We start from the raw sequence: 22923 nt of genomic DNA, 5'->3' as shown, positions 1-22923 counted from the left end.
CGTGGGCTCGCCAACCATGGTACACCACGTTTCTGGAACTCTCCGTGGTACCGCATCAAAGGCTTCATCTCACTCCCAGCCTTCTGACGCAGAGCCATGGCGACATTCAGCACCCAGATCCGCAACAGCTCAACCTGGCGATCTGGCTCCTGAAGTCCTAGAGTTTGGCTACCTCAATCTTCCTCCCGATTGCATGGACATCATTCGGGAGGCAAGGAAGCCCACTACTAGAGCTTGTTATGCGGCTAAATGGAAGAGGTTTGTCATCTACTGTGTAGACCACAGCATTGACCCGCTAGATGCTTCCATTCAGAACATCATATGTTACCTCTTTCACCTGTATCGATGTAATCTAGCGTACTCTTCCATCCGCATTCACCTGTCTGCTATGGCAGCATACCTCCAGAATAGGCAGCACCTGTCTCTCTTTAAGGTCCCTGCTATCAAGGCTTTTCTGGAAGGACTCAAAAGGGTCATTCCACCAAGGACTCCACCAGCTCCAGAATGGAACCTCAATGTGGTTCTTACAAGGCTGATGGGTCCTCCCTTTGAGCCACTGCACTCTTGTGAACTCCAGTTTTTGACTTGGAAGGTTGCGTTCTTAGTAGCAATTACATCGCTACGGAGGGTAAGCGAGCTGCAGGCGCTCACCATCCAAGAACCTTTCTTCCAAGTACATGCTAATAGGGTGGTGCTCCGCACTAACCCTAAATTCTTACCCAAAGTGGTCTCACAGTTCCACATGAACCAAACAATTGAATTGCCAGTGTTTTTCCAAAACCCAGAGACGCTGGCGGAGCGCATGCTCCACACTCTTGATGTGAAAAGGGCCTTGATGTATTATGTGGACAGGACAAAAGATTTCCGCAAAACCAAACAACTTTTTGTTGCTTTTGCCACACAACACAAGGGAAATGCAATCTCCAAAGCAGGAATCGCTAGATGGATAGTAAAGTGCATTCAGATCTGCTACGCTAAAGCTAAGCGCACTCTCACTATCCCACCAAGGGCCCACTCCACTAGGAAGTTGGGGGCCTCTATGGCTTTCTTAGGTAACATTCCCTTAGAAGACATCTGTAGAGCAGCCACATGGTCTACCACTCATACTTTCACTAAGCACTACTGTGTAGACGTGCATTCAAAACAACAGGCAGCTGTTGGTCAGGCTGTTCTAAAAACACTTTTTCAGACTGCTGCAGCTGGCACGGGCGGCCGCCGCTAATGGAGGGACTGCTATGTATTCTATGCACAGATATGAATTCAGCAGCCCACATGCCTCGAACTGCAAATGCTACTTACCAGTATGCATCTGTTCTTGGCATGTAGGGCTGCTGACATTCATATCGCCCACCCTCCTCCCCGGCGCCTGTAGCAGCTGCAGTATGTATTCATTTACACACATATGCTCATAGCATGGTCATCACTCACTTCTTCACTCCATCTCTGCCAATGGCTAAAAACAATCTGGGGATGGAGGCGATGCCCATGCGCACTGTAGTCCAGGGGAGGAGCCACCTATCTCGTGATACTTCGAAGACTCTTCCAGGACAACAATGTGCAATCATCCGGACCCAACACTAGGTGGCGGACTATGCACAGATATGAATGTCAGCAGCCCTACATGCCAAGAACAGATGCATACTGGTAAGTAGCATTTGCATTCCACAGGAATACCATTAGGGCCAGGTGCCTTGCCAGACCTTAGGGAGCGAATGGCGAGGGCAACCTAGTCCGCAGTAATGTCCCTGTCCAAATCGTCACGGTCTGCCTCCGACAGGCATGGGAGATCAATATCTGCCAGGAGAGCGCACGAGTCGGCCTCAGACAGGTCCGAGACCGAGGAGTAAATGCCCCGAAAGTAATCCGAGAACGACTCAACGATTGCACTCAGTTCAGTGACCAACAAGCCGTCGTCCCCAAACACCTCCGGAACTAAACGACTGGCTCTCTCCTTCTTATCAAGCCAAGCTAGGAGCTTGCCCGCCTTGTCACCGACATCATAAATCCGACCCTGTTGTTCTCTACCCATGACGATAGCAGCGTCGGTGGCAAGATCGCGGTATTCCAGTTGCTTAAGAGAGAGGGTATGGAGTAGCTCGGGCACGGGGCCCGCCTCCAATTGAGAGTCCAGCTCCATGATCTCAGCCTCAATGCGCACCATGTCGGCGTCTCTGTTTCTGCGGACGTCTGCTATGAGGGCAAAGGCCTCACCTCGCAAGACCGCCTTAAACGCCTCCCATAAGGTGGCGGCTGATGTGACCGACCCCTCATTCTCAGTGAAATAGAGCTCAATAGCCTTGGCCAAGAGTCCACGTGTCTTTGGATTCCGAAAGTACCACGGGTTGACCACCACAGGCCGCTCTGCAACCACAATGTTGAAATCGAAGGACACCCACACCGGGGAGTGGTCCGAGATGCCCCTCGCCAATAGGCGGGCCTCCGAGATCGCCGGCGCGTGGGCAGCCAAGGCGAGGACATAATCTATTCTCGAGAGGATACCATGTGCTCCAGAATGAAACGAGTATTGGTTTTGGGTGGGATGCAGGAGTCTCCAGCAATCGACCAACCCCATAGTATCAAGGAAGTCGGGCAGCCACAATTGTGAACTACGGAGGTCTCTAGGCGGATGCCTGTCCAAGGTCCCGGAGCAGACCGAATTAAAGTCACCTCCCACAATAAGCAACCCCGCAGGCAGGTTCAAAATGGCGCTTCCAAGGTCCTGAAAAGTGTTGTTTTGCAGCCCCGGGGGAACATAAACCGAAACCAGAATCAAGGCACGCCCCTCCCACCGCCCTGCGACGGCAGCATACCGCCCCCTCTCGTCCACAACAGTGGAGTCAATCTCGAAAGGGAGAGACGTGCGCACCATAACACCCGACCCCCGGTGTGAGAAGTTGGCCCGATATGCAACGTTCGCTATTCTAGCGACCGCTATGTATCGTTCCAACGACCCTTATGGTGTTTGGTTGTAAGTCAACCTATAGACCAGCTATCCTAGTAGCGTGGATACGAGCAGTCTAAGGCTAAAGACTCGAGAGGGCGTGTTAAGCCAGCTGTTATACCATCACATACCCCTTGAACACCAAGTGAAAGGACACCACACAAGTGTTATGAAAATAAACAGTATATTTATTAAGAATCACAACAGCCCTGTACTCTTTATGAGGACAGGGTACTAAGCACAAACCAAATCTCTTAGGAAAATACTTCAAGTGCACAATTAAAACAAGTGTCCGAGGACACGGAAAGTTTAAGGTCTCGGGCGGACCCGATAAGGCAAGTCGGAAGCGAGGGACTCGGGACCCTAGAGTAAAGAGGCTATGCAGGCACCGAAATGCCGAGTTACCTAGCCACGAGGGCTGCGGCTGCACAAGTCTTACAGGCGTCGGGGTCTTCGCTGACGAGCCAGGGGCTGGAAGAAAAGGAGTTGCTGGCCGGCGACCAGTGATGAATAGTTCGTAGAGATCCAAGCCTGGATCAGAGTTTGATGATACCTGAAAGCAGAGGGGACCAAGTTCGTACTACTAGCCAGTAGTCAGAGGGTACCAGGAAGGCACCGGTTGGCCGTCACCTCGACCAGGTGAGTGGGCGACGCTAGGCTCTGCAGTCTCACGGACCAGGAGGCGTTGTCGGCGACCACGGTGGAGGTGCGAGCTGTCCCACGAAGGATGATGCTGTCGGCGTCGCTGGGCCCAGGATGGGGGGCAACAAGCCTTGGCAGATCTCAGGGCCACGTGGTGGGCCTAAGATGGCGTCGTGAGTGGACCAGGAGGGTCCGGGGTGCTTCTCGCAAAGATGGAAGCAAGGGCCAGTCTGGAGCAACCAGACCAGCAGTGTTGATTGTCGGATGTCGTCACAGAAGGGCACAAGCCAGCGGCTAGTGACCAGACAACGTGCTGAGCAGCGAGCAGAAGGGCCCCACGCAGATCGTGGAGATGCTGGGAGACTGCACTTCGGTGCTGGAGCGGCTCAGGGTCGGGGCTTCTCGGACCCCAGAGCACTCACCAGAGAATTACTTCGATGGTCGTGCTGGTTAAGAAAGCGTGCAGGTTTTGATGATGGCCGGTCCCTCGAGGTCTCGTCGCACCCACAGATCACAGCTGGGCTGATGACGTGGGTAGAGGTCAGAGGTGCCAGGGAAGCCGGTTCTCGTCGAGCTGGGCCGTCGGATTCCTTGAGGAAGGACTTACAGCAAACCGCAGAGTTCTTAGATGGTGCCCGCAGATGCAGGGTGACTACTCCTTAGTCACAAGGGAGAAATCTTGAGAAGAGTCTCGAAGTCCTTTCGTAGAAAGTATTCTTGATCCAAAGATGATCTAATTTGGAAGGGTCCCCGCTCCGGCCTTTATTCTAAAGAAAGGGGTGGGTACATGACTAGGTCCTGCCCTAAGGGTGGGACCAGGAAGGGGGGTAGTTACACCCCTCTCCCCTGCCGGACTTTCCCCAGGCCAGGGCTGGTGCCCCTGGAACTGGTTCTAACCGGCAGATGCGTAGTGAGCACCGGGGTGCCACTCCGCAGTCACCTTCTCGCAAAAGCCCTACCTACCCAGAATACACAAACCCTGTCTGGGACGGTGCGAACACCGCCCTCGACAGGAAACCCTTTGTCCAAGCTCTCCTCGCTGGAAGGACTCCCAGCAGCAGGAGGTCAGACTCGTGTCTGTGGTGGCAGCATCCATTTTGTGGAGCTGAGGCTTTAGTTAACTTTAACCGGGGTTCACAGTTACGTACATGTCGTGTCCCTCTAGAAGGGCGGAATGCTAACCTCGTCGCCAGAGTTGGTGAGAGGGCAGCATCCCGATTCGTATGACACCTTACTCGACATGTCTTGATAACGCGACACCGAAGTTACCGATGTGGGACGCGTTATCATGGAACAGCCATTGGGTCTTGATTCCGCAAGCTGCAACCGGGCTCGGCTCGGGCCAGAACCTAGTTCACACGAGCCCATGCACTCTGCCTTCAGGATTATCAAGGCCTGCCATAGGAGTGACTGATAGGAACTCGGGTGTCCATGGTATGGTTAGATATAGAGCTACTATACCTAAAGCAAAGGGTGATTACACGACTTTGCCCCAGCTGTCATGCAGCCAGTTGTGTCAAATTTAGGAGGCCAGCCAGGGGTGGCATAATACATGCTGCAGCCCCTGGCGGCCCTGGGTACACCTATGCCCTGTGTTACGGGGTCTGATAAGGTGGCCCAGTACCAATTGGTAAATGCACCTAGGGTACATATCGTAATTTAGAAAGAGAACAGCCAGGCTGTGGGTCTGATTGGCAGGCCCACAGCCAGAGAAAGTCGTAAACCAGTGAAACAAAAGCAAAAAATCTGGGTGATCATAGGATTGCAGACCCTACTCTCCTACACCCGGGAGCCCGAAGAGAACCCTGAATGTGCCACCATCTTGAAACCTTTCCTGTTGAGCGCCCGGCACGTATTCCCCACCAAGTGTGTCTCCTGTAACAGAACAACATCGGGCATATGTCTTTCGAACAGTTGCAATACCACCCCTCTCTTGATACGATCACCCAAGCCATTAACATTCCAACACAGGACTTTCAATTTCCTAACCCCATCGTCGTACCTCAAGCCTTCGCCGACCCCAAAAGACCCCACTGATGCATTAAACGAATCAGAGCATACAATACATTGCCTAAGAGAAAGGAGAAAGAAGCAAAGAAAACACACGAAACCAACCCTCATACCACCCCCCACCCTGCACCCCTGCAGTAGACTAAAAAGCCCCCCCAACCAGCAGTGTGCCTGTCGCCCCATAAACTAAGCTACAAGAAGACCCTAGAGGAGAAAGAAGACCACGTAGTCCCCCCCTGCCACCGCCCATGGAAGAAACAGGATATACCCAATAAAGTGCAACAGCTTGGCATTATAGGTCATAGTCAACAGGCACACCAACCGACAAAGGTAGTGTGATAAGTACTACTCCTGATGATCGGGGCCTCCAGAGGCACCTTCGGAATGTTCCTCCTGTTCCTCGCGTCGGTGCAGCAAAGTGTCCATCCAGTCACTCGCAGTCTCAGGCATGTCGAAAAACAGAGCGCTGCCATCACGTTCAACGCGCAGTTTATCGGGGAACATCATAGAGTATTTCAGCCCCAAGTCTCTGAGGCGCCGCTTGACTCCCGCAAAACTTTGGTGCTGTCTCTGAACAGCCCTAGTAAAGTCCGGGTAAAAGTTAACATCAGCGTTCTGGAACTTGAGGGGCCCACGTCGCCTCGAAGCCTGGAGGATCGCATCTCGATCTCTAAAGTTGAATAGGCGGGCGATGATGGGTCTCGGTGCAACGCCCGTCTTCGGAGGACCACCCGGTATTCTATGGGCCCGCTCGACCGAGAAGAAGTGGCTGAGGCCCGCTGGGGCCAGATGAGTCTTGATCAGGTCCTCGACAAAGAGGTCGGCGGCCGATTCCTCCGCACCCTCCGGTACCCCAATAATGCGCACATTCTGCCGCCTGGCACGTCCCTCAAAATCCTCCAGCCGCCTTGAGAACAGGTCATTGACCGACCGCAGATTACGGACATCCGTTTGCAGGTCCGAGACATCGGTCGTAAGGCTGGCAGTTTTAATATCAAGCGATTTCACTCTATCGTTTGTTTTGCCAAGGTCGGCCCTAATCAAGTTGAGGTCGATCGCCAGGGTGTCCACTTTATGCGCTAGGACCTCGTGCTGTTTGTGCATCTCTGTTCTGATGCCAGCGATAGCCCCCATGATGTCACGGAGTGTGGGCTCCGACCCATCGGGCGAACCCGCACGTAGAGAGTCTTTGGATTGAGCGACAACAGTTGGCGAGGTCCTTTGCTGGGCGTACCGGTCGATCTTGTTGGTCTGAGGTTGGACCGTCTTCCTGCTGGCCCGGTTCGCCGTTCTATCAGAATCACCCCTGCCAGCCATGTTGGATCTAGGCAGAACAAAGGGTAGTATTCCGATATCACTTCAAGCACACAAGCAAATGTGGAGCGTAGCCACCACAAATGTCCAGTCAGCAACAGGCCACTTTGCGGCTACGTTCGCTCCGCCAGCCGAAACAGGAGGCGCTCACTCAGCATATCGATCATGCCCTGCGTCATCGCAGCCGTCGGCCATCTCCGGGACAATGGTGTGCCCCTGGCACCGGATTTCGACACGACGTAACTTCGTCAAGGAGTGTCGGATTTGGAAACGGAAAGTGGATCCCGTGTCTACGACCATTCGCCAATTAGAATCCACCACCATGGATCAGGATTTCTTCCAGGATTTATGCGGAGGGTCTTCGGAGCTCCGAGCTTACGCGGCCATCTTGCTTGCCCGCGAAGCTCCTCCTCCTACAGTGCACATTTTAAGCACTTAAATTCACAGTGCTGCAGCAGCGCATCCTGGCACACGGCTTAAAAAGAAGCGATTTCTTATTCGCTGTACAAGAAATAGAAGTACGTTGGCCATGCTCAAATGTTAGGAGCCCTTCAAGAGGTAGTCTCACCCAGCGGCTAAACACCACCAAAGTGTTTGAGGTACAACCGTGGTCCCCTAAGCCCATCACCTGATGGATTCCTTAATCCTATCAGGAACTGTTCTATGTATGTACCTGTGAATCCTTACAGAATACAGCACTTTGTGGATTTTCAGTCTAGCCCGTTAATTAATGTTACTAGGGCCAGACCCAAGACGCCCTTAAAGGGATCTCACAAACTCCATCCACGGTGTTCACCGTCCCTAGGAGTAATTTCCTTTTTGTACAGCTCTTAGTGCTCCATGTTGGGTGCTTCGAAGTGCTACATTTTACTCAAACTCTGAAGGTCAGCCTCAGGACTGCACCTCTGTCTCACACGGTCCCAACCCACTGGCCTGTGAGAAGCGCAGATCAAAGAAACTAATCCATACAGAGGCCAAGGATTGGTTGGGTTTGGGACCGACGCCCAACAGAAATGCGTCACATGATCCGTCAATGCCTGGTTTTAGCAACAGTGGTGGGGACTGGCTAAGAGACATATGTATCAAAAAGTCATTTTGCGATTCTCAAATAGCAATTTTTTGCATATCGCTATTTGAGAATAGCAAAATGCTATGTAAGTAGGATTTGCAAAAAATTTAGCGAATCCTACAAATTCCTTAATTGCGAATCTCAAATTGCGATTCACAATTAAGGCATACCTCCCCATTCATTCCTATGGGCCTAGAGGCACATAGGAATGAATGGGAAGACATTCTCAATTTGTGATTAGCAATTAGCGAATCACAAATTGAGAATGCAATTTCAAGGGTGCAAGGGTGTCAAAAGGACACCCTGTTGCACCCCTGAAATAAGCATGGGTGCACATGTGGCACACATACATGCCCTAAGGACATGTATGTGCGTCACATGCACTTTGAAAAATGCAAAAAAGTGCATTTTTCAAAGAAATTGCAAATTACCACCAACTTGAAGTTGGTGGTAATATGCTATTCCTTAAGGTGAAAATGCACTTTTTGGGTGTTTCTTACGTTGCCTTTAAGGAATCGCAAAATTTGTGATTCCTTAAATGCAATCGCAAAATAAGGAATCGCAAATTGTGCGATTCCTTATTTTGCAATCAGATTTGCATCATACATACCATTTTGCAAAAATGCGATCGCAAACGCCGAAATTATACATATGGCCCCAGATCTCTAGCTGTTCCCAATTCAAAGCTACATGTGGAAGATGTTACAAGGCAGTTCCAATGATAGCCATGGTGAGAGCTAGTCCTTACAATAGTGAAAAACAAACTTGTTAGTATTTCACTATCAGGGCATGCAAAGCGCACCAATACATGTCCTACCTTTCACATACACTGCAGTGGTAGGTCTGGGATATGGTTAAAGGGCTACTCATGCGGGTTGCACAGTTCGCCCACTAGTAGCATTTGATTTACGGGCCTTGGGTACTCATAGTGAACTTTACTAGGGACTTACCAGTAAATCAGATATGCCAATTGTGGATAACCAATCATAATTACAGTTGCAGCGGTAGCACTTGCACTTTAGCACTGATCAGCAGTGGTAAAGTGCCTAGAGCACCTAAACCAGCAAAGAACGAAGTCCATCACACTCTAAAAATAGAGGAGGTAGAGGCAAAGACTGGAAACCACACCAAGGATGCCATGTCTAACACCCAATATTCAGACCCTCCAGGATTTTGCGATTTGCAAAAAAATCGCAAAATCGGCAGTTTTGGAAAAATGCCGTGAGGTTTACAAAACTGGAGCGAAATGTGTATTTTTTTTTATGAGGCTGACAAAGGGCTTTTCACCTCACAATTCCCAACTTTTGGGACACTAGGACCTCTTGTGGTCATCTTTTGATGTCCACAATATTATTTCATGAGTAATAGGTGTAGCCAGGTAAAAGGGCATTTTTTGGCTGGAAGGAAAGAACAATGCGCTCCAACGCCACCATTTTTGCTTTGAGGGTGGCCCTCTGATACAGTACACAAACTGTTTCTACAACTTCACTGTAAAGTTAAGAGCATCAACGCCTTTTAGTTCAACACTAACAATATCGCAATGATATCTCATGGCTCAAAATGTATGTTTAGGGAGCCTCTTGAAGGACTGCTCCGGCACACATCACATGCCCATGCCACAGCCCAAGGCCTCTGACGCTCTTCCTAGATAAAGAATCGTTTGAGTCACAGCCAGACTAAGACGCACAATTTGGGTTGTGTGCGACTGGGTGCACGCCACATTGTCAGTCTGAGGATACTTAAAAGTATGACAAGCCTCACTTCCGAGGTAAGGCTCGGTGGATAGCTCGAATATTTGTTAGTCTAGGTCCGGTCACTTTTATTTGGGCACAGGCAGAGCCCGGTGCGCTGCTGCACGGTTCAGAGAAGTATATGGGCTCAGATTCGAATGTGATACGGAGACAGTACACTGGGCTCTTGAGACCCTTCATGGCGCCCAGATAGCATGTAGCACTATGCATAATCTAATGCATGCAACAGTGCACTGTGTCAAAGCAACCTGACCTAGACCGGCAAATAGTCTAGAACAGATTTGGTATACAAAAACAACAGTTGATGGACAGAATGCAGAACAATGTCATACATTCACCCCAGTACAGAGATCTGGGCCTAAATCCATCGTTTTTTTGCACTCCACACCACCCCAGTTCAGACATGGCCATATGCAAATCAGCCTTGACCCTGTGCCTCATGGTAACAGTCCAGCCCGAACTGCCAAGCCATGCCTTGTCTGGAGTCAAGCTATCCTGGCTGATGACCGCTGATAGCCAGAAACCGGTCCTAGGATGCTTGATTCCGGTCCAGGGAAGACTTGGCTTGGCAGTTCGGGCCGGACTGTTCCCATGAGGCACAGGGTCAAGGCTGATTTGCATATGGCCATGTCTGAACTGGGGTGGTGTGGAGTGCAAAAAACGATGGATTTAGGCCCAGATCTCTGTACTGGGGTGAATGTATGACATTGTCCTGAATGCTGTCCATCAACTGTTTAGGTCGAGTTTACTCGAACCTATTACTGCTAACCCAGAAAATTCCTTTCCTAACAGGCGAATTCGGCGGATTTTGGACAGTGTACGAGAGTCACGTGACTCCTAGTGGACGAGCAAGCCCAAGCCTTCCCACTGCCAGCAGCATTTCGCCACGGCCGCCAGGCCACATCAAAGGCTTCCCCAGCGCTGCCCCGCCCATCAATCACTCTCCCACGCTGCTTCACACCTTCATCGCCGCTCTCCCCGCTCCGCCCCCTCCCATGCCCGCCGTGTCGCATTTCTTCTCCCCCCTCCCCACAGCAATGCCCTCGGTCTTGTTATATTGTAGCTTGTTTGTTGTTGTATTTGGTGCATGTAAAGCGGTCGTATGTTAAAGCGGTGGTACCAACCTTATTGTGAGTATTTCTTTCATGTTCTGACTGTGCATAAAACGGAATTACCATGTTATGTAGCAGTCTCTCACTAGCATGCGCATATCACACATTCCTAATATTCCGTACATGCAGCAGCATTTTTTCCATGTAGTTACAGCGCCAGAGACCTCGATTTGAACTACATTTTCCTGGATTGCTATGACAAACCTATTTTTATGTAAAGCGAGATGGTTTAAGCCACGAATACCGATTCTCATGACCTACAGCGCCGGAAATGTGTGTACTCACTAGCCAAGCAGATGTAGATCTTTTACGTGCCATTACTGTACACTTATAGATGATATTTTTGAGAAATGGCCGTACTGGTCCATTAAAGACATAATCGCCATGCCTATGTATCTGTTCTTTAAAGGACGATTGTTAAAAGGTCGTCAAATTGGTGTATTAAAAACTGACGTTATTGGTAATAAGTGCCAGCGCTGCACCATTGAGATGAATGACCTTACATTGTGCCAATGCAGGTTCATTGAAGAGTGACTCTGCTAATGTGATACGACTGCTGGTTTGCTAAATTATTGCTCAGAATAGTCTGACTTGTTGACATTTGCCAGTACACCCTTTGGAAAAGCGGGCATGCACATAATCACTTCCAGTCATTTGCAGTCCATTGGATACTACTCTGCAGTACAGTTACCCTCTTCTGGGACAGGGTCGGCACGTGCGTTCATTATTGGGAGTAGATGTATTTACTTGATATCTCGTGATTCACGTTTGTCATTTGCTGAAGTGTTTACACATTACGTTTCTTTATCCTGCTACCTTTGCGGTGTCGTCATTGACGCACGTGTCCTGTCTGTCCATTTGTATGTGTGAATTTGAAGAATTATAAGGACAGTTTGACAGCTGTCTTAGACCATTATCCGTTGTTTCTAAAATTGCTATGTTGGCTCTCAGTTGCAGAGCCGAATATGCATCCAAGTTGAAAGAAAAGCTATATGGTTTTTGGTCTGTCTTATGCTGCAAGTGGGTGTTTATTACCTTTGTGTTGATTTAGCTTACAAGCTGTAAGCATCGCATCAATGTGTCTCCAGTAAAATATGCTTTTTGAGCACGAATGTTCCAAGGAGTAGAAACAGCACAACTTTCTTCGCTGTGCGCTCTGTGCTGCAAAGCCCACGGCCCCCCTCCCCTCCGACAAACTTTAAGAAATCCAGGAATGCTGCTGATTTAATCTGTCGTTAAGAGCCCGCAGCGTCTCAGAACCAGCTTGCTTTTTTTTTTAGTCATGCCATAAGTATGCGCTATCTCCACATCCACCACCACTTCCACCACCACATCCACCACCACCACATCCACCGCATCCACCACCACCAACACCACCACATCCACCACCACCAACACCACCACATCCACCACCACATCCACCACATCCACCACCACCACCACATCCACCACCACCACATCCACCACCACCACATCCACCACCACCACATCCACCACCACCACATCCACCATCACCTCCACATCCACCACCACATCCACCACCACCACCACATCCACCACCACATCCACCGCCACATCCACCACACCCACATCCACCACACCCACCCCCACCACCACTACATCCACCACCCCATCCACCACCACCCCATCCACCACCACCCCATCCACCGCATCCACCACCGCCAACGCATCCACCACCGCCAACGCATCCACCATCACCACATCCACCATCACCACATCCACCACCACCACATCCACCACCACATCCACCACCACATCCACCACCCTATCCACCACCACCGCATCCACCATCACCACCGCATCCACCATCACCACCGCATCCACCATCACTACATCCACCGCATCCACCACCACCACATCCACCGCATTCACCACCACATCCACCACCACATCCACCATCACCACCACATCCACTACCACATCCACCACCACATCCACCACATCCAACACATCCACCACCACTTCCAACACATCCACCACCACTTCCACCACCACCGCATCCACCACCACCACATCCACCACCACCACCGCATCCACCACCACCACCGCATCCACCACCACCACCGCATCCACCACCACCACATCCACCACCACCACATCCACCACCTCCACATCCACCACCGCATCCACCACCACCGCATCCACCACCACCACATCCACCACCATCACTTCCACCACCACATCCTCCACATCCTCCACCACTTTCACCACATCCACCACCACCACATCCACCACTACCACCACATCCACCATCACCTCCACATCCACCACCACATCCACCGCCACATCCACCGCCACATCCACCACACCCACATCCACCACACCCACATCCACCACCCCCACCCCCACCACCACCCCATCCACCACCCCATCCACCACCCCATCCACCACCACCACCACCACCCCATCCACCACCACCCCATCCACCACCACCGCATCCACCATCACCACCATATCCACCATCACCACCACATCCACCATCACCACATCCACCACCCTATCCACCACCACCACCGCATCCACCATCACCACCGCATCCACCATCACCACCGCATCCACCATCACCACCGCATCCACCATCACTACATCCACCGCATCCACCACCACCACATCCACCGCATCCACCACCACATCCACCATCACCACCACATCCACTACCACATCCACCACCACATCCACCACATCCACCACCACTTCCACCACCACCGCATCCACCACCACCACATCCACCACCACCACATCCACCACCACCACCGCATCCACCACCACCACATCCACCACCACCACCACATCCACCACCACCACATCCACCACCACCACATCCACCACCACCACATCCACCACCACCACTGCATCCACCACCACCACATCCACCACCACCACATCCACCACCACCTCATCCACCACCACCATATCCACCACCATCACTTCCACCACCACATCCACCACCACATCCTCCACATCCACCACCACATCCACCACCACTTTCACCACATCCACCACCACCACATCCACCACCGCCACATCCGCCACCACCACATCCACCACCATCACCACCCCACCACATCCAACACCACATCCACCACCACCATATCCCCAGATCCACCACCACCACATCTATGTGTGTGTGTGTGTGGCTCTGTGTGTGGCTCTGTGTGTGTGTAGGTGCAAATGCAATGTTCTTGGATTTTTGTCACTATAAAATACACTGAACATAATCTTCACGAAAGTTATTTACAAACGTTTAAGCTATTGCCATTATAAATTACCATAACTTTTATTTAAGTATTAATTATTTACAAAATTAAAAGCCATTGTTATTTGTAATATCAATACATCTAAGTCACGTAAATACAACACACATTGCATTACAAATGCTATAGGTGTCACATTTGCGAAAGTTAAAACTATTGACATTGTAACTGACAAAGCTATTAATTTTGCTATTTTCAAAACCAACACATAAATAAAAAGTGTCATTTACAATACCAATCGCTCAAACTTTCCTAATGCGAGACCTATTGCATTCCCAATGCTTGTTTTGCAGATGCGGTATACGTCATGGAAAAATCCCAAGAGCATGCGGACAACTTGACCTGGCCTTTAACTCCAATCGTGGCAGCTCCACTAATTACATCTCTCAAAACAAATATAACCATTTTGTTCCCGTCAGCAACATGCAACACATTCCCTTCAACTGGAAGGAATAATTTAATTAAATCAGCAGCACCACAGGCTTCTCCCAAATTAAATAGGTTTACCACATCAGAAATTCTAGTTTTAATACGAATGTAATAAAGTAGAATACATTGAAGATGCGTGAAGATGTTTAAGATAGGAAAGTTTCCCTGCCTTTGACATGCTTAACTGTGTTTGGAAAGTAAGTTTGTGGATCAAATAAGAGCCATTCGGTCCCCTAAGCAGCAACACTCTCCACAGCTCACTCCCTCTCAGTATAAATCGGTGCCTTTTCGGGCACAGTGTACAGTCAATTCAGACTTATTCATTGCGGCCCCTGTCCTCTCTATGCCTTATAGAAAGCACACATCACCAACATTAAAGCAATATAAGCACACTATGGGCCTAATTCACAAAGGTAACACACGTTTGAGTAAATTTATAATTTTGGAGTAAGTTTACTACTTTCGATATTGCCAAACTCATTTAACTTATTACAAAAGTGCTAGTTACATGCCTCTACCCCACAGTAATGAAAAGGGCTTACTTTAGTGTGAGTGAGTGAGTGACGTCCCTATGCCTATTTCAAAGTGGAGTACTCTGCTAAAACAGTTTCCATTGATTCAAGGCTGAAAATGAATAAGTCATTCATTTTCAGCCTTGAATCAATGGAAACTGTTTTAGCAGAGTAAAATAAGGTGCCACAATATTGCCAGTAAATGTAAATTTTTGTGCCGCTAAATTTGCAAATCTATGCCGCAATAATCAACAAGCATTTACAATGTAATAGGTCTCGCAACGACATTATTTTGAGCTATTAACATTGTAAATGGTAATGCCTTTAAAAAAATAAAAGGCATTGTTATTTACAATACCAAAAGCAACACCTATTGCATTGCATAGCGCGGTGTCCGTGTAGACGGCGCCGTGCTTATTAGTTTGATAAGAAAAATGCAGTTGATTCAAGATGCAGGAACCGACCTGATTTGGGGCCTGAAAACAATGACTATATATTAGCCTTGCTTCGTAAATATAGGGGACCGCAGAGCACGGGTGACAGACAACACACAACCCTTCATCTCCGAGCAAGTGTGTGGTGGCAGAATAAACACAACCGTGCATAGAGGGCAAACTGCACCACAGAGCCAGACTACACACAACAGTGTGCAAAGGGCACAGTTCACTGTAGAGCACGGGTGGGATGACACTACAAACAACCCTTCACCGCAAAGCACAGGTGCAGTGGCAGACTACACACAACCTTTCACCACAAACCACGGATGGAGTGGCAGACTACACACAACCCTTCTCCACAAACCATGGGTTGAGGGAGGGCAGTTACACACAACCATACTTGTAGGGCACACTGTCTTTAGTATTATACGATACTACAGAGAACATACATGGCTGGAAATGAGAACCATACAAGGCTGCAGAATGCAAGATGCACAAATACACTAAGATTAGTGGAGTTAATCTTAAACAGTGAGTAAACGAAGATAGACAGAAGGGAAGGACCACTCTCTGGGCCTGAAGAGACACTTTCAATAAGTCTATAGCGACCGGGGATAAATCATTTTTTCAAAGAAACATGGGTTCCTAGTTCATGAAATGCGGAAAACAATGTTCATCTAAACATTCAATGTTAAAAACTATTAAACAGTTTAATGGTATATTGAATAAATATAGAGATGTGTTTGTATGCTTTTTTCTGTGTAAGTGAAAACAAAGTGCTCAGTGCTCACATGTGATATGCCACTGTGATTCAATAATGTCCTTGCAGAACACAAACTTTGTAGCGTATAGCTCGGACATCACATTAGAGGGTTCGTAATAACACTGTTAGCAGCGATTTGATCCCTTCTAGATAGGGGATTATTGTACGGACTCAGCAGGGAATGCAAGTAACGAAATCAAGATGAACAAAATTAAAATAAGAATGAGAATCATGGTAAGAAAAAGGGTCCTAAATACTAGATAGTAAATGGAAACACACGTTTCCATTTACGTCATGCAATAGTCACAAACTATCCTAGTTAGTCTAAAAGCTAAGAAAGCCTCACGATTAGAATTGCGTTTTTTAAAATAATACAGCCGAGACACACACCAGTAGTAAATATCCTTCCAGAATAAAGTAACTGGCGAGAGAGAGTGGAGAGAGAGCTTCTGGGAGGGTGTAAAGGAAGGGAAGTGAAAAACGGGTATGGTTATATGTTCCAAAAAGTGACAATAAATGTGAATCGAAGAAAGTACCTAGGTGTTGAATTCATACAGGCCTAAGCATGTGCCAAACATGCTACATATATGTACTGACCATCAACATATATACAGAAATTGAAAAAACCGCACCTATTGGGCAGGGCAATTAAACGGAAGTTAGCACCATCAACCAGTACAAAATATTTGCACTTCCAGGAGAGTGCACAAACTACACTCTTTGCTCTGTAAGTGGTGTAAAAAGCCTGGCTACAGGGTAAACGCACCCAGCACTGGTGCTGTGTATGTGAGATGTCTTTGCAGTCACGTTCCATTCCATTCCTTCTCCATTGACACCGGAAGTCCTGCTCTGGAAGAGTAACTGATGAATTACCTGGACTGATTCCCGTCACCTCAGCTAGGCTGGGGTCCAGGCTGCAGAGCATCTCCTGCTGGAGAACCCTTTGCGTGCTCAATGTGGTACAACATGGCCGGACTCTTCGCGCGCCTCGTCTGCCATGGGTCTGGCACGCGATGGGGAGGTGGGTGAGGGTGAATGGGCGTGATGGTGGCTGGCCGTGAATGCCTGCTCAGACTTTACGAAATGTAGTGCTAAAGGGTGGAATACGTAAACGAAAGTGAACGGCAGCGAAGGGGCAAAATACCAACAAAAAAAGTCTGCAATTGGAAGGTCGCAAGAATGTGAGAAAGGTTTGGTTAAAGCCAGCTGTGCTACTATGAGTGGGGGGACTGATAAGATCATGTGGGCCTGGAGCACTCTTTCTGCCATCACTATATCTCAATCTTGTTAAAGCAGGATTACACCTGACACTGCGCTCCATGGCCTGCGCTCACATCCCTGCTGGTATAAGATGCAGTATTGCTTCACTGCCATTGCCTGCATGTTTAAACCCCTCTGCCATTCTCTGGACCCTTGCAAGCATCCACCACTCAACCACTTAAAAACAGAGATGCTAGCACCATACAGAAAATGAAAATACATTAACAGACAAGTTAAAGAACACTTGCAAATGTTGCTTGCCGACTGATCCACGTCACCCATTCTTGGTCTCGGCTTTTGTAATTGGTGCCTGGCGCATTAGATTAAAACAAACCATTAATAAAACTACCAGAATCTGCTATGTCCCGGAGCTGGGGTGGTTGGTCGTTGGTGGCACAGAAACGCCTGCTATCTGACAACTGCGGGACTGGAGCAGCGTGAGTAGGCAGCGAAGCAGGAACGCTTTTTATGGGCCTAAGCAGAACAAGCGGAACTGGAGGCAAAAGCGGGTCTGAGTTTATTTTTTGCATCGCGCTTTCAGTTTGAGTGAAAGCGCAATACAAAAAATAAAACATGCGCCTCCATTAACCAAGCCCCTGCGCCAGCTGCACACGTCGTGCAGCCAACAAGCACGCAAGTGGTGCATGCGAACGCGCCACAGCGAGTCATCTGTTTTGCATTATCAGGCACGATAATGCAAAACAGATGTCGGGCCTGCGGGTAACCGACACCAATCAGCAGTGGGCGGAGCAATGCGCCCGCCTTTGACCAATTGCGTGCTGTCTTTGTTAAAAAGACGCATGCAAAGGCCAGTAGCGTGGGCCAAAACAAAAAGCACACACACAAGCGTGTACAATTCCTAGGTTAGTTTAGAAACCCCCTACAAGAAGTCTCTCACTGCTCAATCAGTGCTGCGCACTGCAATGATATGCGCGAGACCTAAAAAGGGATAGGAATCCTATATTCTATGATACTCTGGAAGGGGTAACGACAGGAAACAAAAAGGTCCATGGTACAGATTATGGGAACATGTGTTGAACAAAAAGCCTGATGCATTATAACAAATCATATCTTAATGCACAGTGATGAAACACGCTAAATAAACATAAAAACAATGAAATTCAAATTCCAAATTTACTCAATATACTTGATTTTTGATCAAAATACTAGACATGGATTAAAAACATGTAATTAAAACAATCCATAGATTACAACACACAGTGTTGAAAAACATGAAGAAAACTACACAAAAGTGTTGATGCTACGTTTCGGTGTAACTTGATACAGACACCACCTTCGGGACAAGAGTTTTCTAAAAAGATGTAGAACGTTCTTTAGTTTTCTTTTTTTTAAATGGAACCTTCTTCAGGATACGTACTAGGTTGAAAATACCTTTTTATTAATTGGTACTCATGATAATAGTTGCATTGTTTGGAGCCACCAGAACAATCAAAGAATTAAATATACTTAAAACCATTAAGGAGAAGGGAGCTTTACCTCCATAGAGAATAGGTGCACAGTGAATGTGCCACCAACTCTTGTTCAAATCGTGCTTTTTTCTATCATTAAGACAGACGTAAACCTGATATTGTTGCTTATGAGGATATGCAACTTGGAGGATAAAATCAGATGCGAAATGTACGGCTTCCCTGCTCCAAGCTAAACGACTTCCGGGGTTCGGGTACCTCTCATCTCAATTAGTGCCATCAAGCAATTGTTCACTTTGTATTATGTTAGTTTTAAATGAATTCGTGAGCTATATTATCTTAAAAATTGCACTTTATCAGCGTTGCAATATGAATGTATGTGAAAGTGAAGTGTCTACAACATCTCTGCAACCCTGTACTAAATGTTATGTAAAAAATGCTTTACATACACACCTTTTTTGATATTGAAGACATCTAATACCATCACCCTAACACACTACTTGTATATTGATTGAATATTAAATTGTATGCATTAGCTGATGAAATGCCATTAAAAATGTTTACAAAAACTACTGTTTTAGAAATGTTCTAAAGTTGAGGCTGTCATAGAGTGCATAGTATGTGGCTAGGCGGAGCCCACTAGGAGAGTCTACATACCCTATGGAAACACTTCTTTGCACGCCATTAAGAGCCTACCTGGAAGTGATAGGGGTACAACCCCTAAAGGCACTGTTACTAACCAGGGCAAATGAGATCACTCTAAATGGGACTGGGCCACCGTGAGCAGAAACCGCAATGCATTTTTAGCAGCCTAGATTTCACTATAGTCTCCTAGGGCAAAGGAGAACACATTTTGAGACTGGATTCATGCCCTAAAATTCTCTCATCCTCTTGTATTTGTGCAAGCTTCAGTCTGGCGAGCTCTAGTTGGGTTATGACTCAGACCTTAGCCAGACTGTCACTCTACACACTGTCACTAACACAGCGAGAGAGTCTGAGATGTATGCTATTCATTACCATTGTTGTGTGTGGGGACATATGAGGATTCTTCACATCTAGTGGGTCATGATGCACCTCCCCTCAATAATGCTAATTAATAGTGCAACTGTTTCTTGTTCAGCATACATTCTTTATGCCTTGCTGTTTGAGTACTAGTTCTAAATAAGTTATTTGACCTGACACATTGGTTTAAATATGAGCAATGAGACAATCTCCCTCACTACTGCTATCATACTGCTTATAGTGGGTAATATTGCTACTTCTGTGCCTATTTTGTACTAGTTATTGGCAAATTTCTAAAGGCTTAGTGTTCAGAACTAAAAAGCAAGACCCTTGGTGACAATTTAGAACACACCTGTCTTGATAGCAGAGGCCGCAAACTGGAGTCATGTATCTGTATTCAGTTCCATATTTAGAAATCGTATACAGTTGCCACTCTAGAGAGCATTGATGAGATCATTAATGGCGGTGAGAGGCAGCATAATCAGTTAATCGTTACCTCTGTTGCAGTTGATATTTTTTTACATTGCAGTATTTTTCTGGTTTGAGTTCTAAAGGTTGTATTTGTCTCTCTTCATAGGGTTCAGATGATTGTTTAGTGAAAATATGGTCCACTTGTGATGGGCGTTTACTTGCTACACTCAGAGGGCATTCAGCTGAGATTTCTGATATGGCTGTCAACTATGAAAATACACTCATTGCTGCTGGAAGTTGTGACAAAATTATCAGGGTTTGGTGCTTGAGAACCTGTGCCCCAGTTGCTGTACTCCAGGGACACACAGGTGCAGTTAACTCTTTGCAGGTAAATATTTTCTTTAACTCCTCTTCAATTCATTATAAGTTGGATGTGCTTTACTTTTTTTTATAGCATCTTGGGTCTTTGCCCTTCCACTATTTTCTGTTCCATACAAATTTGTTGTGTGACAGAAGTCTGGAAATTGACTTTATGCTTTAATTGCTGATGTACTATTGAGCAACAGAACTGTCACCTGAAGACACAACTTAAGGCAGGATAGAAATGGTGAGTTCTGATGAGTATCTGTTCTAGTTTGACGGGTGTGGTTGCACACTGAATAGCAATCCTGTCCCTCGTCCAATTCTACTCCTCCCAAGGCATCAGAGTAAATGCATTGAATGGAGCACATTTATTTGCTGAAGCTATAGTCTTTGCTTGAAAGTTCATAAGCATTAGAGGGACCTGGTGAAACCGTATTGCTCCCTTGGTACCATCGTTAAAAAAGTTTACAGTGATTGGTTGTTTTCAAGATACAGGTACTTACGTTTTGGTTCCTTAGGGGTACATCATAGTGGATGCTGACCCTTGATTACCCCTGCCCTATCATGCTTTCCCTCAAAAATATGGAACTGGTTGGATCTGCAATCTATTATGCCTGTATGATGCTCATATTAAAGTAATTGTTATCCCCACTACCCCATGTTAAGCGAGTGACCTGATCTCTGAAAGAGCATAAAACCCAATAGCGGATATAATCTAAACTTAGCTTTACTGCATCAACATTTTCAAGCACATTGTGACATTATGTAACTTAATTATCCACTTCAAGTTGCAGACTTGAAATAATCAAACCCATGTGAGGGATCCTAATAGGTAACATCAGAATATATCTTTTGAATTGTTTTTTAAAGGAATAATCAAATTAGTCAGCTAAGAGATTAGATGTATAGCTTATCAAACAAGGTATATATTTTGTGTCTGTTTATTAGTGAATATTATAGAATAGCTTGGTCATTAAGCTTTGTGTATACCTTTTGAAGCTACGATTAACACTTCTTAAAATTCATTACAATGGTCTAAGCTCCCTTTTCCTCCTGTCTCATTTATAAGTTAAGCGTGTTCTTGGAGTATAACTATTAGCATGTTAATGTATATAGTTATCTGTCTTGTGAATAAAAAATAAACTGTTCACCACTAATTAACATGCTCCTACACCTCCTTATCAGTATCTTTGTATCCGCACAATATGTCTCTCCTGAATGTGTAGTGGTTTGTGAGGCTACCTCTGTTTCTACTTTACATTACTGGAAGGTATGAATATCAATTTATCCGGATTGTTTTACTCTTCCTTCCATTCCTCATGCATCTCATCTGTGGAGAAGATTGGACTGAATATTTCAGTGTTTATTGCTAATAATGAAAATCATGATAGAAAAGAATCAATTATCCATCGTGGGTACTTTTATTAATAGCCAACAACCCACTACCCTCCATCATGGGACCATTAGAACGTGAACCTGATTTTGGATCTCTTACTTCACTAGAACATCACAGCAAACTGTCGAATCCACTGCTGCTGTAATTCATGCTGGGAGTTGGTGATTCTCAGCTGCTTTAAAGTGGCAGTGGAGTATTCTTAAGAATTGGGTGATATGGCAAAGGGAAATGTTCTAATGTAATGAAAGTACCTATGAAGTAATGAAAGTACCTATGCTGGAGAGCTGGTTTTGAAGGGAATATATTTATCTTACACACACGTAGCATTATTGTTTAAGTGTTTTCTGGAGTATGTCATATAGATGTGTTTGTAGCTCTAAGAGTGCCGATTAGTGCACAACATTAACATTAACATTAAGAGTGCCGATTAGTGGTGTTTATTTACAAACTATATAAAGGTCTGTGTTCTTCAGGGGCACCTGCATTATCCAGATACTTCCCTGATAAATAACCAGTTTATTACCTGAGGATCAATAGGACCTGTCCAACCCACCATTTGCGAAACAGTTAAAGCTTACTGAAGGAGGCCCCAAACCAGGTTCTGTTGTCCAGCCTTTTGCTGAAAATGTGTACAGCCTTTTTGGCAACCCAGATTTCAATGCAGTTTCGTAGGCCAAAGGAGAGCATATTTTAAGACTGGATTTATTCCCCAATCCTCTCAAATGCTATTTTAGTTGGGGGCAGGGGGTGAAGTATGAAGTGCTTCAAAGGTTCCTGCTCTGACCGAATGAGACTGAATCTGCGTACTC

The 22923-nt window shown here is 47.0% G+C and overlaps 1 protein-coding gene across 1 annotated transcript in view; it reads left to right on the top strand.

The window, feature by feature from the left end:
* BRWD1 (bromodomain and WD repeat domain containing 1) overlaps positions 1–22923 on the top strand; it is a 2503800-nt gene that overhangs the window by 98208 nt on the left and 2382669 nt on the right. Inside the window, exon 8 of the mRNA XM_086935423.1 lies at positions 20522–20743. Within this exon, the coding sequence (XP_086791549.1) occupies positions 20522–20743 (222 nt within the window). The remainder of the gene's footprint in view (positions 1–20521; positions 20744–22923) is intronic.

Source organism: Lissotriton vulgaris, chromosome 8 (genome assembly GCF_964263255.1).
Source record: "Lissotriton vulgaris chromosome 8, aLisVul1.2, whole genome shotgun sequence".
Taxonomy (NCBI): Eukaryota; Metazoa; Chordata; class Amphibia; order Caudata; family Salamandridae; genus Lissotriton; species Lissotriton vulgaris.
This window is presented reverse-complemented; position numbering and strand designations above follow the sequence as displayed.